This window comes from Phalacrocorax aristotelis, chromosome 2 (genome assembly GCF_949628215.1).
Source record: "Phalacrocorax aristotelis chromosome 2, bGulAri2.1, whole genome shotgun sequence".
NCBI classification, from domain to species: Eukaryota; Metazoa; Chordata; class Aves; order Suliformes; family Phalacrocoracidae; genus Phalacrocorax; species Phalacrocorax aristotelis.
In genome coordinates, this window is record NC_134277.1 from 6,067,735 (window position 1) to 6,085,396 (window position 17,662).

Sequence of the window (17,662 nt, forward strand, 5' to 3'; positions counted from 1 at the left end):
GTGGTGCTCTGGGCTGGCTGTTTCCTGGGAATTTGGGGCCATTCCTGCTAATCCTCCCTGCCTGGGATGGGCCGTGGGTTACTCCCAGTCCAATAGTCATTACCATTTGGGACCCCTGACTTAGGCTGTCTGGCTGGACAAGTGCCCCCATTCCCACCCGCCTGGCCCCGGCATGCATGTCGGTGAAACCTCAGTAACTCACTGTCCCCCTCCTGAAGCTGGAATCTCATCCCTGCAGATGGGGGCCCCGTTTCGAAGTGTCTCTATCCCTAGATGTCAGAGCTGCGTGTGCTGAATCACACCTACACCACCCTCCTCCCAGCTTTGCCCGCCAGAGAATCTGTCCCCTGACAAAAGGAACTTCTAAATACCGGCACCGCTCCATGGCTGGGCTGGGGGAATTTGATCGGATGGGTAAGCACCCATAAAGGCCGGCTGGGAAACAGTGCTGCCGCTTAATCCAGCAGCCTGGCAGCCCATTGGCGGTGCTTTGTCAGCGGGGAAAGGTTTAAATCTCTGGCCCCAACCCCTGTGCCAGCAGCCCTGGTCTATGGGGAAGCTCTGCTGGAGGAGACACATGCCGAAGGTGGCGTGGGAAGAGGGGCAGGCTGCCGCGCTGCCCCAGTTTGGAGGCTGCTGAAAGGGTGAGTGGTCATGGGATGCTGCAGCAATGGGTGTGCAGGGAAGGGTGGTCTGGGAGGGTGGGGGGGTTGGGGAAGGGAGAACATCACTAGCTATTTCTCACTGGCCTCATGAGCCACTCTTGAGGCTTTAGTGCATATTAAAATGTGATGTGCTTCTTTTTCCGAAGGAAGGGGGAAAAAAGGTTGGGATGGGAAAAGGTTGCAGCAGGGAGCACTGACGGGATTTTAGGCAGCCTCCAGTAAAGTGTGAGGACCTGCGATGCTCTGAAGCATTCTGGTTATCCTCATGGGTACTCCCTCCTGACTCCTGGATCACTCTTTGCTCTGTTTGCAAACTGCAGTGTTTTCTCTCATTTTCAGTTCTACAAAGGACAGCGAGGATTTGAAATTCAAGATTTTTCTTTCTGCCATGGATTGGCCAGTTATGTGAGACAGTGGCAATTGTAAACATGTATTTTTTTAAAAAGAAGTTGTCTGGGGTTTTTTTTACTGTTTTGGTCCAAGTTACCTCTTTGTTATAATTACGTAGGCTGGGAATCGCCCTTTAAAAGTGAGAACCGATATGTTCGTATGCTCACCTAACCAACTCAGATGTAAGAATACCACTGGTTACAGTTAGATAACTAACAAAAATGGGACAAATTCACAATACCTTTTTTCTGATTCCAAACTTTCATGAGTAGACCTTCGGCTTTCAAATAAGTTTGTACAGCATGAAGTACAATAGCTCCCTGACTTGGGGGTGGGGAACATCTCTGGTATAGAACATAAATGTAATGACTAATGCACATCAAAAAATGTAAATCATTGTCGTTTGAAAGGGTTTAAGAAGATTTTGTACTGTCTGCAAGCCTTATGCTGCAATCACTTGAACAGCTCTGGCACATAGAGCTAATACATGGATTCTGGGAAATGGGCTGAAAAGTATCAGAACCAGAGGAAGGTGCTAAACAAATAAAGAAAATAAAAATACATAACTAAAGAGCAGCTGTGCTGGAAAGGAAATGAGATTTAAAACATCATTTCATGCTTTAAGAAGTGTCTACTAAATTATAGTCAAACAATTAACATTTTGCACATGCTTGAAGCTGCATTTGCAAATCAGAGGGGGTGAAGGAAAACACAGCTACTGAAGAGAGTCTTGTTTCCAGCACTTGAATTTCAAAATCAGATCTCTCTACAATTTCCAGCACCTCTAAACTGAAGATTCATGATCTTTAATCACTTCTGCAAGTGTTTTTGTCTCCTCGGTGTCAGCTGGACTTTCCTTCGCAGGAACAATATCACAACCCCCAGGTAATTTAAACAGCTCCTGAGAAGAGTCAGGAAAATTTAGCCTCGGGCAGAGCTGAGTATCTGCCCCAAGGCAGCTCAGGGCTATTTCTGGGCTTTGCAAAAATCTAGGAATGTGAAAGACACTATTCCTGGTACCAAAAAATGCCAAGAAGCCCTGCTGAGGGACAGCTGCGAACAGCATTGCTGGTTGGGGATGTGGCCTTCCCGAGTGGGCCAACTGCTGTGGGGCTGTCTTTCCTTAGAGAGGGACTTACACATCACCCAGGTTGGCTCCCCTGCTTCTGGGATATTAAATGTCTAGACAAGGTGGATGCAGCCCTGACTACCTGCTCAGCACTGCGTTATTCTCTGTGTTCCTCTGTTATTTGCAAAGGGTTAATAAAAGCCAAGCGGAGGTTTAATACATTGCTGCCCCAGGCTGTGCATCGCTCGGATCTCGGTATCCAGCACCGCCCTCTGATATGTCGAGGATCGTGTATCACACACCATTCTTGAACCCTCCAGTCACTCTGGAGTAACGTGTTATTTATACAGGAGTTTTTCACTGAAACGGTGATAAACACCCCTGCTGCCAATAGGACTCTTTTTATTTCCCTCTTTATCTATTTCACCTATTCCTGAATGCTGGCTGGCAGCAGGCCTACTTTTATCCCTAACCCCTCTGCCAGGGACCCCTCCATGCCCTCTGCGTGCTCTACCTGCTCCCGCAGAGCAGCATCTCAGCCCTTGTAGGCTACAATGCTGGATGACATTTGTGATAGTGGGTTCCCTCCCCCTAAAATCCCCTTCTCCAGGGAAAGCAACACTGAGCTACCCACTGGAATAACCTCTGCCCCGGGGAGAGGGCTTCTTGGCATGCCGCAAATACCAGACCTTTTAAGGGAAGCCTTGTCTAATCACCGCGAAGAGATACCTTGGGAATGTCTATGCAGGCATGACCCCTGCGAGCATCACCGGCTGCACATCCCACCTGGGGTGCAGAGCGCAGCCGGGATCAGGGCTGCGGCGTGCATCTTAAAGCATTTCTTTGCCATGCCACGGTGTTTATGTGGGGGCATTGCATGGATACCACGCAGCTCTGAGGAGCCGCTGAGACCCTGCCTTTGCCTTCTATTCTTATCATGGTGTTTCCATGCTGCTGTCAGCTCTCTATCACTGACAGCCAAGAAAGCTTAATACTGTTTTGGAAGAAACAGCCATAGCCAAAAAAATTTTTAGCAGTATCCTTTAAAGAGAAAACCCCAATTCAGTTGTAGCTATTGAGTTTCCCTGGCATTTCCATTTATTTCTGAATGAGGCAAATTGCCAATGAGGATAAGGGGGAGGAGAGAAATGAGTGGATTTAAATACATAAAATACCAAGTTGTATGGTACTTAATGCACAGATTCTTGCTACCATGTTCAAACCAAGACTTGGGGTTCTTTGCTGATGCCAAAGAAGGATTTCCATCCTCTTAGCATGAGGGTTAGGGCATCGCCACCTGGTTTTCCCCAAAAGGAGGCTTTTGTATCCTGCAAAATACTGCATCTATTCAAGGGCTGAAAACACCCTTTGTAGGGCGTCCCTATGAATCTCCACCAATGCTGGATCCCTTATTTGCTGCTAGTGGATTATCTACCACTTTGCCTGGACAAGAACATGGGTTTTCATATTTTGCCTCTTCTCATCAAGTGGTATCTGTACCTGAGGCACCAGCTCCACCTCTCTTTTCCCAAATCCCTGTTCTCTAATAAAAACCTAAAACTACTTCAGATATTTTCCGGAGAGATTTGGGTGAAAACTGGAGACCCGGAGGGATCTGGGGAAATTGAAGAATTTCTGTTATTCCACATCAATCAGCAGGCCGTGCATCCCAGAAGGAAATGTTAATCACTGCCACAAGCACGAGCAGAAAAATACCACTTTCAGCTCAGGCTGTTGGGGTCAGGCTCTTCACACAGTGACTGAAGGGCAGCACTGAGACCTGGACCTGGGTTCTTGGCTCTCCTCTGTTGGCCACAACACAGACCTTAGAGTTAAGAGGCTTCAGCAGATGGATAATCAGTTATGAGACACACACACGCACATACAAAGGGGTAGGTTTCTGCTTTGTCTTACAGAGTTGCTCAGGTTTTTGGAGTTACTTTCTGTACATGAGCACAAATATGAGTGGTATGGCCAGATCAATGCTGCTAACCCAACAGGCTCCTGAAGCCCTTTATTTGGCTCAGGTTCACAAACATATTTCTCAAACCCTTCCTGGAGACTGGAAGAGAAGGGCGGAAAGCAATTCCCTCCCTAACTAATTCTACTCTGCCTCCTGTTCCCTAGGGATGTAAGATGAAGAAAAGCTCATTTCTCTCTGAACAGTCCACATTTTGCTGCCTACTTCCTACCAGTCCTGAACACGGTTTTGATCTGGAAGCTGTCCCCTCCACCTCCAGCATCCACCTGGCTCACCCAAATCCCCAGTTTCTGGTTACAGTGGCCAAAGTCATGGTAAATAACAGCATTTTGGTGGGACAGAGTAGACGCTGACAGCTGGACCCATAAATTTAAGCCTGAAAGCTAGGAACTTGATTATTTCAGGACAGGGGAAAACCACACATGTACAATGCTCTGTTTCTGTCTTGAACATGCCCAAGTACCCTAGACAACAGTGCTGAACCAGACCAAGGCCACCATTGATGGAACAGAGAGGCAGCACCTTCTGCAGCAGAAGGTGGGATTTACTAGACCTTGGGCCAACAAAATAGAATCCATGGCTTTCGATGAGTTGCAACCACTGCTTTCATAGCACGAGGCACTGAGCATCCTCATTTGCCCTGTTTTTAGCATCAGTCTGAGGTTCGTATTCATGCAACACTTCACCCCTCCCTACCCCAAAATTACTTACAGGGAGGTCTCACTGGTCCCAACAGCTGTGTCACGCTGTAGACAGCCTCAGTAGAAAATCTGTGTGAAACTCACGGCCGGGCAGCACTTAGTGTATCCTATGAGGAGCCCTGCTCCACTCCCCACACCCTCAGTCCTGTTCACTGCCTCCCAGTGGTCTCTGGCAGCTGGTTTTATCGCCAAGCGCTGGGCTATGTTGAGAGGATGAACTACTTGCTCTATTTTTAGGGAAGAGTGAAATTGCTCTTCCACCAGGCTGAGTCAATCATGAGTTTTAGCAATGTTACGTGGAGGCTGGGAAAGTCTGGGGGCCTGGATTATTTTCAGAACTTATTCATTCAAAATACCCCTGGTATAATCCGGTACGGGACAGGGGATGCTTCCAGGCAGTGGTGCAGTGGGGTGGAGGCATTTCCTTGACTCACTGTCACGTCCTCATGTTGCGATCTGCATGGCCAGGCTCCACAGCCAAAGTTTTAAGGGAAAAACTGGGAAGGTGACAGGTATTAGCTACATTTTCTGGTTCTCTATTTCCTCATCAGTTCCAATATTTTAAAACCAATGAAGAAAAATAATATTTTGGAAAAGTGAGCGGAAGCATATATGCCAAGAAGGACGATCAAACTATCTGCTTTATGGTCAGCTGGGAACCACCCCCATCCTTTCAGTCCCTCCGTTAGCAATGCAGTGCTGCAGGAGGTGCTCAGGGTGGTGTTTGAGGAGGGATAACGATAAAGCACTCAGCCCTGGAGGGCTCTTGATGCCCTCAAAGCTCAGCTGGCCAATGGGTGCTATTTTTAGCACATTAGAGGTAGGCACAACTGTGTGCCAGAGCTGGGGACCCTGGCCTGGCCATGCTGATTTACAAATACAGACATAACCAATGGCTCTGGGGTTTCTTTTAATAGTCCACCTTTACCAGGCTGGGATAGTGATATCGTTGAGGAACCCAGTAATGTTTGAATCAGGTCCAGCTGCTCTCTCTTTGGTTTACTTTTTCTGTCAGCTTTAGAGAGAATAGGCTTGAGTAAATCACCATGTGGCAATGAAAGATGTGGGTTGGCTATGCCGGTACCAGAAGTGACCATCACCTGAGATAAAACTCACACCCAGAGGTGCTTTGGATCACAGAACACAGAGCAAGAACCACAAGAGACCCATGCTCAGTTCCACTCTGCTTGTACACTCCCAGGCCATGCCCATGGCCCGTAGCACCCAATGCCAACATGGGAGTGCAGCGATGGGGCAGAGATATGCACGGTTGTGAGCTGTGTTGGACCGGACAGTCTTGAGGCAAAAATGGTACCTGTTTTACCTACCAGCACAGAGCTGTCTTAGCTTTTTTTCTGTGGCGTGTTTGTACAGCCTGTAGCGCAGGGACATCTCCATTTCTGCCAGGCTCATTGGTCACGTAAAGACCTCAGCAGCATTGTGCTGAGTAGATGAAGTGTGATCCTAGACCCTAAAGGACCTTTTCTCCAGAGGGCCAAGCAACAAGCCACTGATGATTTTCCGGTTTGAGTTGCTTAAGTTTTCTGGTTCCCTCCTCCTGAACAGCTTTGCTGGAGTTTTATAGGGATGTTTGGAGGGGGTGCTGCCCCTCTCTTTCCTCTATAGGTCTGCAGGTATCAGTCCCTGGAGAGGATGCTACACATCAACCAGGCTGCAGGTCAGCATGTGATGAGGGTTCCTCACCAACGTGGCATCATCACATAACATCACATCACATCTCATCCCACTCCAGGTGACCACCTGTTTTCACTGAGGCTCCTGGAAGGGTCCAGCTCCTGCCTACCATAGCCCAGTTTCTTTAAACAACCTGCAAGGCTACGAGTTACCAGTCCCCTGTTGTCTGTGTTAAACCTGGTGCCTAAGATGACCATTACCTCTCCCTCTGAAGTGGTCTCCATTTTCTTTGTTGCTTCCTTCAATAAATGAGGATCAGAGAAAAGAGCTAGATTAGAATGGGCTGAAATGTAACCATCTTGGGTATGGGAGGAAATACAGCCACTTTCTCACTGCTGCGTGCTGAGGAGGAGACCTTACGTCGCGACAGATGGCTGGGAGCCAGACAGCACTAAGCAGCCAAGGAGGTGCAGAATGAAGTGGCCCCTGCTGAGCGTACCCTGTGATGTGGAGCAGGAAAGCGAGGGATGTCGTTAGGAGGGTGGTGGGCAGGTGTTTGCTGATCAGCGAGGCTGTGAGTCAGAGGGCTAGGGACGGCAGGGAGTGTCAGCAAACACTCACCTACTCAGGTAGCATGAACTGGGTGGCAGGGGTGTCAGTAAACAGACATTTTGCACTATGTCCCCAGTGGCAGGTTGGGGACAGAGGTGTCTTATTTATTCCATATGGGTGGAGGGACTTAAAGGCAAGAGGTGAAGGGCAAAGCATATCGGCTCAGTCAGCAGCTCACGACGGTGTGCGTGTGTGTCCTTGTGGTGTGCATGTGACCAGCGGGAACACGCAGGGTGCATGCATATATTTACGCGGCGCTCTCTTCATCTGCAATATATATTTGCCTCTCTGTCTGTCTAGCTGCAACACACGGCATATGTGTACAGGGGTGGTAGTCTGTGTGCATGCATGTCTGGCTGTTCATTCTCCTGCTGTCTGTCTGATCATCCCTAGGTGGAGGACCTGGTCTTCTACAGCTTGTGACTTCCATGCATTTCCTCCCATCAGTGACCCTGCAAACTGCCCCTGCAAGCACTCTCCTGCAAGCCTGCAAGACCTGAGCTACCTGACAGTTTTCTCTGCACAGCTCCTGGGGAAGGGTTTTCTCTTTCTGTCTGGAAGATAGCAACTAATTAGAAAACAGGAAATGAAAAAAAATATAATTAATGTGGTGCTGGACCTTTCTGAGAGGTATTGAGAGTGTAATAGGGGGAGATCAGCGGCCTGGGACATGGGTGTCTGGAGCAGAGGGCAGCCCTGAGCCCTCAACTGAGAGGGGGTGGCTCTTGCTGGGAGCTGAGAGAAGAGGGCAGCAGGGGCTCAGCAGGGAAAAAGCTCTTTAGGTTAGATCAAGTGAGGGCACAGACTAGGGCTTGCAGGAAAAACCAACTAGACAGGACTAGCCCGTCTGTTTTTATCGCTGCTGCCAGCCCAGCTGCTGGCAAGCCTTGGCCAGCTGTGAGCAGAGGCTGATCGCTCCCCTGCCCTCCATGACTGCCTGGGAACTGCTGCATACTCCCATGGCAGCCCCCCAAAAAGGTGCCTGCAATCCCAGCCTCCTCAAATAGCTGTCATAGGGGCTGGGAGAGGTGAAAAGGGGTGGATGGCATCTGCTTCTGCCCCTTCTTTCTGTGATGTGGGGTGCTCTAGTCAGGGGGGCAGATGGATCTCGTGCGTAAACAACCCAAGTTTCCCTCCTGGCTGAGTCACAGAGGCACAAAATGCTTAGAGTAGGACAGATTGAATACTTACAAGAGTCCTGACATTCAACTGCTTCTTGTCAAGCTCATGAAAAGCAACTGCTGAAAGTCAAACGGGTTTTAAGGGTTATTTTGACTGCAGGAGCCTCTATCAGTGGAAGTGCCAGAGCTGCCTTGAACTGAGAGCTGTCTCTAGCACAAGCACAGCCTTTTATCTTAAATCAGCATTTTCCCCCCTCCTTTCAGATCTTTCCTTTCAGATCAGTTCACTAATGAAGTTTTCCCAAACCCATCTGCTGAACGGCATTCTGCAGAAGGGGGGATGCTGGCTGCAAGTCCCCAGGTCTTGGAGAGATAGAGGGCAACAGCCTCCTTCCACCACTGGGGCTGAGACACGGCGTCTGGCAGCTGATGTGCAGCAGCATCCTTGTGGAGACCGATTTTTGGACTGAAGTGGGACAGTTTCATTGTCACTAGATGGCACCGCACCCCTTGCAGAAGAAGGTGCTTGTACAACAGCAAGGAGGAGAAAAAAACATCCCCTGCCAAGCAAGAATTGCTACCAAACCTGGGTCTCCCTGCATGCAGGATGGGGCAGCCCACTATTCTTTGCCCTCTCCTTTGCCTCCTCTCCTTGCTTTGGAAATTCCCCATGGATAGAGGTCGAAATGAATACAGAATAGAAAGGAGAAGGGGGGGGAGGGAATTAAATACACTTTGGAGGCTGTCTGGATGCTCTGTAATTTGCAGTCACGTCAGGCTCCTGTTTCATCTTTGCTCTGCACTGAGGTAACATCCTTATGTGCCCTTCAGCTGAAAGCACTGAATAATGGAGCTATATTAATACATACATGCACAAGCGTATGTATGTGTGTGAGCTGGGGGAACGGCATGCCCACATGCGTGCCCCTTTTTTCTCTTTCTTGGCCATGATTTTTCTTTCTCTCATTGCCAAAATTCATCTAGAAGTTGTTAATTTTTAAACCCAGAGTACTCAGGAGACTCTACCTGCAGCAAATTAGCTGATGTCTTCTCCTCTTTAATATTAAAGGACTCAAGCTTTCAACCATTTTCCTTTGGGAAAAGTGGTTCCTTGATTTGCCATCTTCCTTCCTAGGAAGTATTTTGTTCTATCGTGTAAATATTCCACTGCTCAGTTTAATCTCATTACTGCTAACTATAGCCACTTGGACCTCTTTAATTAGTGACTTGGTGACATCTTTGGTGGCAGCTTCCTCCAGATCATCTGATATTGTCAGCATGTCTGGGGATGTAGCCCAGCTGGTTTAGCTGCCTGGGAATGGGTTTTTCTAAGGGGTATACCAGCCTTCCCCTTTGAGCAACGCTCAGGAGTCCAGCAGTGGCTCAGAGGTGACTATTTCATGTCTGGAAGTAGGTACAGCAACCAGTGCTTTGATCTCATGTGTAGTTATTCAGCTCTGAACTGTTGCATGGACATGATTGCTGATAAGCCAAATGCCATTAGGCAGAGCCGTCTTGAATGCTGCCCCCGTATCACAGAATCCCAGACCTGAGAACTGTGCTCTGTACTTAACCTTACAACACTGTGTGGCTTCAAACCACTTGATGCTCTGCCTTCCCCATCCCAGGTCACTGCGTTGGCTGGGTGTCCCCTCCTCCGTCCCGGGAAAGGTCTGTGGGGCAGTCCCTGGGTGATGGTGAAGGAGGCTCCTGTGGAAGACCTGCCCCAGTCACTGCTGGGGCATGTGGAATGCTCATGTCTCTCTCACTCCATGAGAACAACCAAACACAGCACAGATATTCTCCTGGACATGTCTTGTCCCAGAAGAGATATATTGGACAACTGGTTCCTGGACTTTTTAAAGAAACATTACAACTCCTGTCTGTCAGCAAATCCAGCACATACATCAGAGGTAACTTTCATATTCCCAGCCTCCTGGCTGCAATTGCCTCCCTAGAAGGACTCCACACCACACAAATCCTAGCCCTACGAAAGAAACCGGTGCTGGAGGCGACAAGAAATCTTTGCTATTGCAAGGCCTTTGAGTCAGGGGCTGGAGAGTAGTGTAAGGCTCTAAGATAGATCATGATTCATCATACACCAGCCAGAGGAAAAAGTGTTCTTCACTCTGTAAAAGGCACACTGCGGCTAATACTGTGATTGTGCTTAGCAAGATAGAATGGTGACTTCATGTGCATTGATATTAAAAAAAAAATAATCCCAGCAACGCTGTGGAAACTTCATCTCCTCCATTTGACTGTGTGCTCATGTAAGAGACTTCTTTTCCCATGCAGTTGGGTAATTAAATACAGTGTCTCAAATTCAGGCAGCGTGTGATTTTTTTTTCTTGTGTGAAAGAAAAGGAAGAAATAGAAAAGAAAGAGACCAAACCCTAGAGAGATGGAATATGGGGTCCCTGGATTCCTGATCCAGGCCCAAATCAGGCAGAATGACCTTCCCAGTCCTAAATCCACTCACTATTGGATTGTTTGAAAGTTGTTTCTTTCTGTCCCAAATCTATAAAACCTTCCTTGACAGTGAGAAAAATTCAACCTTTTCCCATGTAAAGCTTCAGCTTGGATCTCTCACTATTCACAGATGTCTCCTGACTTGAAATATTCCTGACCTGCTTTAGTCCCAATGATATCATAGCATTAGGGATCACTTACATGTCCTATCTTAAGCCAAGGATGACTGTGTCTGATACACCACTGCTGCCAAATCCAAAGAGGAGCCCAGCCAAGAGTCCTTAGTTAGGTACAAAGGAACCTCTCCCTTTTCCTATCCTCAAAGCTGAGGTTCAGGGAGATATTACTCATCCCAAACATACTTCTCTCCTGGTATTTAGTACCAGCTATTTTTAATTCCTGGGATAACAGTATAGGGAGAGTCAGCGTGGCTCTGAGGACTCATCACTGGCCCAGATCCCAGCTGTATTGGGATTTGCCAGCTCCATGCAATGAGACCCATCAGGGCTGGAAGGGGTATGGCTGGAGTCGTGGGGTCGTCTGCTCTCTGCATTCCCTATCCTTGGCAACAGTCCCACATGGCCAGTCCTGGCGGTGCCCACACCATTCCCAGCCAGAATTGCCTGGTCAGCCTCTGCTACAGGATTACATGGGAAATAAAACTTTGCACAAGGATCAAGTAGACCCTTCCCAGTTGCAACTGCAAAGCTGGCAGTAGAGTAGCAGTGATGACTGGTAACCAAAATAAATCCAACTCACAGCTTCTGCCTGTGGCTGAGTCATTGGCTGTATCCGGCTCCGAGGAGATGATCATCTGCCTGTCGCGGAGCAGCTTCCCTTCCTGTGTGGGAACAACAGCAGGGAAACAGGTAAATTCCCAAAATACAGGGGAGGGACAGCACAACACCCCAGTGTGGGGAAGGCGACTGCACCAGAGGCGAAGGTAGCCCTGACATTGCCTCCATACACTGTGTGGTTTGGACTTTTTCCTGTAGACCTGACCCAGGCTTGGCTTTGCTCTGTTCTCTCCAAGGTCAGTACTTCACAGCATCTTAGGCGCCTCTCTATTTCCAGACCTAGATGGTCTTTTCTCTGCCCATCCTCATTTTTGAGGCAACCATTTCTGCGTTGGGTTTATCCATCCATTTCCTTTACTTGCTCCCACAATGATTTCCATGTCTCAAACCCCATAATGATTGGTGTTGCCCTTTGCTGTACGCAGTGAAGGGACCAGTCCCCTTGTGGACCAGTAATCATTGGGGTTATATTGTACAGTGGTGAGATGTACATGACCATTTCAGACAGCATCTCATCCCTAATTAATATTCCAGGTGATATTGACTTCATGGGACTCTCTTGTTTCCTTGATATATGTCCCTCTCCAATCTAGGCTGTCCATTCCTACCAACTCCTTTCCCTTCATGAAAAGTATGATAGCAAGGAATAGTTTAGGGAACATATGACCTGTGGCCCTGACAACATTAAATCACCCAGAGCTGGATAGGATTATAGATTAACTATATGAGACCACAGAGAAAATGTTGGGTGTCTGGTCTGAGAAGAGAGCAACAGGGCTAAAAGCAAGTTTAAGGCACAGATGATATTCTGAATTTGTCTTTGGTTGTTGTTGTTGTCTGACTCCAGGTATCATCAGCTGCTTGCATGAACTGGCACTAACTTCCATTTCCAGCTCATTTGGTGCTTTAGTGTTTAATAGCAGAGTCAGGTCTTTCTTTCACTTGCCACAGCACAAGGCAACCCTTTTCCACTGGATGCTGTGACATTGCACAGCCTGGCCCAAGGAAGACTCGGTGTGTGTTTGTGTCTGCCACCTTTTCATAATACAGAAAGAGAGGTGGCCTTCATGCCATCGGGAGGTGATGTGCCAAGGGGTTTTCTGCAGCAGGCTCTTTTGCTCACCTTCACCACATCTCAGAGCAAGCTCTATCCTGATGGTAGCTCTGATGTTACCACATAATTCCCCTGCAATCTTGCTCCTCCTTCCCTAACCATGGAAGGTTAAGCTTACACAGGGCAGCCCTCATGTCCAGGGATTGGCATCAGTGGATGATGCAGCACCACCACGAAGCCCAACCACTTATAAGGATGACTCTGGACACCCAAAGAAAATAAATTTCCAGGAGCTTTTGATGAAGAGCACCTACTAACCTTTGCAGGAGACTCCTTCCATTTGATGGTGGCAGGACTCCATTGTGCCTTCCTCTGGATGCTCTGAAGAGAGGAAGGGAAGGATAGGTCTTTATGGGGTTTGGCCTCCATGCTCAGTGGTTGGATTGTTGTCATCATTCTGGCATCAGCCTCCCTCTTCCTCAAAATGCCACTGGGAGACGGTGTCTTGAGCGGAGCAAAATGTAAGCTCATACACTGTGGAGTGGCTTTAGGAGTGTCCAAGCTGGTCAGGAGTCCTTTGAGATTCCTTGTTGGGGCACTGTTGTTAGGGATGGGAAGACTCTCCATGGACTTGCTTGAGCACTTATCACTGGGATGGCTTTGAGATAAGGCATGTTTTTTACTTATTGGACTGATGTTAGTCTGTGATACGAATCTTCTCTCCATGAGCTAAAAAAACCCAAAACAAACATCAAAATAAGCTCATATCTAACTTCAATAATAAATCTTCTGAAATTTTGATTTCCTGCTCTTTTACTCCAAGCATCACATCTGTTGACCTAACTTTTTGGGATGAAAGAGTGTCCCATCACTGTCTGCTCTATGCTCTCTCCCGCAAATATCAGGGACACAATCTAAACATATTCTAGCCCTTTTTGAAGTGTGGGACAAGTTTCTGTCTTGCCTATTTCCAGCAAAACCTCCTGATTTGTCCATGAACATGCAAGGAATCCTTGGAGTAGAAAAAATATGACCACTGGTTGTCTTCCCTCTTGGATCATTTCCTTATTCCCATCTCCATCCTTGTCCTCTAGCAAACTGTTTCTAAACAGTCAGGAAATCCCCCTCTCTATCATTTCATAGGAAACCTCCAGTTTCATCTTAAAAACCTGGACTAGAAATAAAAATTTTCAGATTCTGCCTTTTATTAATGAGGTACAATTCATCTTTCTCCAGTCAGTGGGAATCAACCCTGTCTTCAGCAGGGAAATTGGATGAGGTGCAGGGTACCTGGCTTCCAGGGTACGATTTTGTCATTGTTATTCCAGTTTGTAAGAAGCCCTTATCACAAAGAAGGACAAAATATGCAAATACGGAGCAGAGAACTACAACTCATGCCCATGATTTTGCAATCAAAATATGATTTAAGGTACACTGGTAGGTGGGTGGTGCACCTTTGCCATGATGTGAGACTAGTAGTCACTGCTTCTAGTTAGGGGAGAATTCAGTTTAAGATGCTGAAATGTAGTCACCTAAATGTAGTTGTGAGAAAAATCTATTTGTGAACTTGATGTCTAAGTCCCATTACAGTCAAAAGCTCCAAGAAAGTGATTTCTGCATCCTAGCGTAGAATGACAGAAATGAGACTAAGCACATGCCTTCTTTGGTAGCTGCTTAGGGTCATTTGAGACACGCAGAGTAACCCCAAAGCCTGCCCTGGATCTGACCTGCCCTGAGATGTCTTCAGAACAGCACCAGATATTGCAAAAAATGCTAGGTTTTTATTTTGTCTTGAATTGCCAAGAACTGGAGCATTATGTTGTTAGGACATGCTCTGTTCCACCTAGTCTGAGCCTTTGGCTCTCACCTTGGGATGTTCTTGCTTTGACATGCTGCTTTCACAGTCCAAGATGTTTTGATACCTGCAGAGAAGACAGGAGATGGCACCTTAATCTCTTTTTAGCCTGCCTGACTGTGTTTTTCTGTATAGAGGCAGGTCTTTCCGCCTTCCCATACCCTCTGGAAAATATCAAACTTAATATACTTCAAAAGCCATTTTGAAGAGTGAGAGAGAGGTGAAAAATCCCAAAGAGGAGTGGTTTTAGGTCTAATGGATTAATTCCGTGCAGTGCTACTAGACCCAGTGCGAGCCCGGTCCTCCCAGGCTCCGTGCAGATGTGACCCTGGAGCACCCTCTCTCCCTGCTGGTGGAAGATGTGCTGGGCAGGGGACTATATTGGCTGAAAGCAGTGTATTATTGCACTTTGATGATATGTGGTTTCCAGCTGAAGTCAGGCTTTCCAGAAGGTCAACATATCGTTTATTTATTCAGCTTTAACCTAATATAAAGAGATTTATCAAGTCATTACCTGACCTAACATAACACCAGTGATGAGTGAGATCTTTGCAGAAGAAACCACCTTCCTTCTCTTCCTTGCTGTGGGGAGTGCACTTTCAGCTTTCTCCAAAGACCCTGTCAGATAGATGACTATTTACAATGAAAGCTGACTAAGTTTGAGATATTCAGAACTAAACTGTCCCAAGGGGAAGTTCAAGCGACAATCTTGACAGCTGCTCTGTCACTTTTACATTGAAGGAGAGGTACTTTGGGTTCTGCTGCTAATCTTATTTGTCTCACTCTTGGCAGCGTTGTGGTCTGATCTCAGTTATGGATTGTAACCAGAAAAGAAATTAGCCCTTACAGGGCTCAGTTGGAAATGTGACTCTCCCTGGAGCATTTTGGTTAGAACCAGTTGAGAGAAACTGGGAGGGGATGAGATGCCCATACCCCTCTTGTCTCCCCATCAACTCATCTCTCCAGCATTTGCTGGTTTCTCTCATGGCACCTTAGAGACTATCAAGATTAAAGGCTTTAATTATCCATATGGGAACACTCCAGTCATTGAGGTTGAGGGAAAAATTCCTCTGTGCCATTGTTTTTGGGGAAGTTTGTCAAGTGGATCTGGCTTTTAAATCAGGACTTCGCTTCCAAGACTAAATAACACATTGGTAATATATAATGGCTAAGAGCACTTACGGCAGAAAAATACTTGCCTCTAGCTCAAAACCTGACACACTGGGATGCTGTGCTTGGGAAAGACCTTATCTGAGTGAGTTTTGTTTATTATGGAGATGGGAGAGGGAGAGTCCACCCTGGAACCCCCCAGGTCTAAGGTAAACTTATTAAGGGGATTTACCACCCACCTGGCAACCAGTTCAGAGACAGACACAGATTTTCTCAGAACAACTGCTCTGTGCTCTGGGCTGCTCCTTGGAGAATGGCACAGAAAAGGAAAGGACTGAGCTGGCCTCAGCTTCCCAGCTTTTTCCATGTTCTCTGTCTGCTGGCATTGGAACAAGAGAGCAAAGGTTATGGCGCTGGATGTGAAGATCCAGGAAAAAGAGGCCAACAGTTAGTGCATCCGTCTCCATTCCTGGGATCAGTGCACCAGTAGAAGGCTGTGGAAGAAACGCTGTCCTCACTGATACATCTGCAAACCTCATCTCACAGATACACTTTTGAAAAAATAAAATAGGGTTAAAGGACACAATTTAAATTAGATTACTCATAATGTAGGGAATGGGTCTTTTCCACCCCTGCCTATCACTTTTCTCTTTCTCTTAGATCACCTGGTTATTCTCTGTGACAGGGAGAGGCAAAGAACCCGAAGAAGAATTAGCTTTAAATAATTTAAAAATTATTTGATGAAAATTTTGTATATGCATTATAGGTTACATTTTTTCTTTATGTTTCCAATGCTGCATAGACCTGAACCAGCTCTGAATTCAGGCAGTAACTGGAGAATTAAGCACCTCTTGGCCTCTTCTGCCAAAAATATTCTTGTTTTCCAGGCTTCAGAAATGTGCAACAGAAGTCTCAGGCATTGGATTTGCAATGGCTGATCTGACACTTGGAAGTACATTAGGTCATCTGGGGTTCATTTTCTGAATTTAGACAGAGCTCTAGGGACATACAAGTTCTATGTAATTGCTCTTTAATTACTGACACAGACGTTCGAACTATGGGTTTATTAGATACTTGTGTTTAGATTTTGAGAATACTTGTTTTTAAAAGCCATGTTGCTTGCAAAATACATTTCATAAGTGATTTCTGTTGCACTGGCCTGAGTGCTGGGCTGTGCCCAGAGGCATTGTCCACCCGTGTTTGGGTGTCCACTTCCAGATGCACTCAAGGGGCAGATTTTCCTGGAGACAGAGGTGTCTTTCAGCAGTTTATGAATCTCTGCCTCCCCTCTCATACCTTTAATACATCAGAAATCAAGACCAGAGGGAGGGAGGTCTATTTATCACCAATTGCTTTAGAAATGTCCTTTTCTGTTATTTTTTCAGGTCACTTCCCATGGTGTTAGAGAAGAGACAGATTTGTTAGATCACAGGCTCCCACCTCTCACAGTCCAGGATTATTTCTAATTTTTGCAGTGGTGTCTAACATTAAACAATTCCAGGTGAAGAGCCCTAGAGGGATTTACTTTGTGGCAGAAAGAGCCTGTTAGGAGGGAAGCCTTCCCTCATTTTCCATTTATATCCCCCCTTTTCCTTAAATACAGTACAGGCAGTCGATGGAAATACTCTTAGCCCACCCTGAACAGTTCCCACAATCAGCACAGCATCTCCCAGTTGCTAAGGGTTTACAGGATTTTTCTGATATTAATTCATTCCATCTTCTGTGATCTGGGAGGGTTTTTGTGTAAAATCACTTACATGCTAGAGTGCTTTCCTCCACCCGAGATCTGCCATTTGATAGTCTCCTTGGGGCTCTTCAGTACCACGCTTCTGACTCCTTCCTCTCCCCCTTCTTTACAAGACAGGAGGCAAAGTCCCTTGGCATAGCTGCAATTAAATATTAAAAGCTGATGTGGGAATGGGGATGGTGTGAATTGGAGAGCTGGCACTGAAGAGCAGAAGAGACGAAGCCTCCTCCCTGATCCTGTCAGCCTGTCACCAATTATTGAGGTCTCATTCTTCCCCATAAAAGCACCGGGTAAATTCAGATCCCAGCTGGGGCACCAATAGCCATCTAGATCCAAAGCTAGATTCTGATTTAGGTGGAAATCTTCTGGAATCCATCTCCCCACCTTGTCCCAGGTGGAGCAGAAATGAACTCCTCTGCATGGGCATTTTTAAATGGATGCTTTTGGCACGGGTCA

General features: G+C 46.9%; 1 protein-coding gene across 3 annotated transcripts in view; it reads right to left on the reverse strand.

Moving 5' to 3' along the window:
- Positions 1-17,307, reverse strand: part of XIRP1 (xin actin binding repeat containing 1) — a 34,278-nt gene extending 16,971 nt beyond the window's left edge. Inside the window, exons 1-5 of one of the 3 annotated variants that reach the window (XM_075082253.1) lie at positions 17,217-17,307; positions 15,699-15,838; positions 14,362-14,416; positions 12,813-13,223; positions 11,403-11,484 (exon numbers count right to left, since the gene is read on the reverse strand). In XM_075082253.1, the coding sequence (XP_074938354.1) occupies positions 11,403-11,484; positions 12,813-13,223; positions 14,362-14,416; positions 15,699-15,826 (676 nt within the window). In that variant the 5' untranslated portion in view covers positions 15,827-15,838; positions 17,217-17,307. Of the gene's footprint in view, positions 1-4,816; positions 4,967-11,402; positions 11,485-12,812; positions 13,224-14,361; positions 14,417-15,698; positions 15,839-17,216 lie in introns of those variants that run through there. The other 2 variants (XM_075082254.1, XM_075082255.1) reach the window with 2 other exon arrangements.
- Between the last annotated feature and the right edge of the window lie 355 nt (positions 17,308-17,662).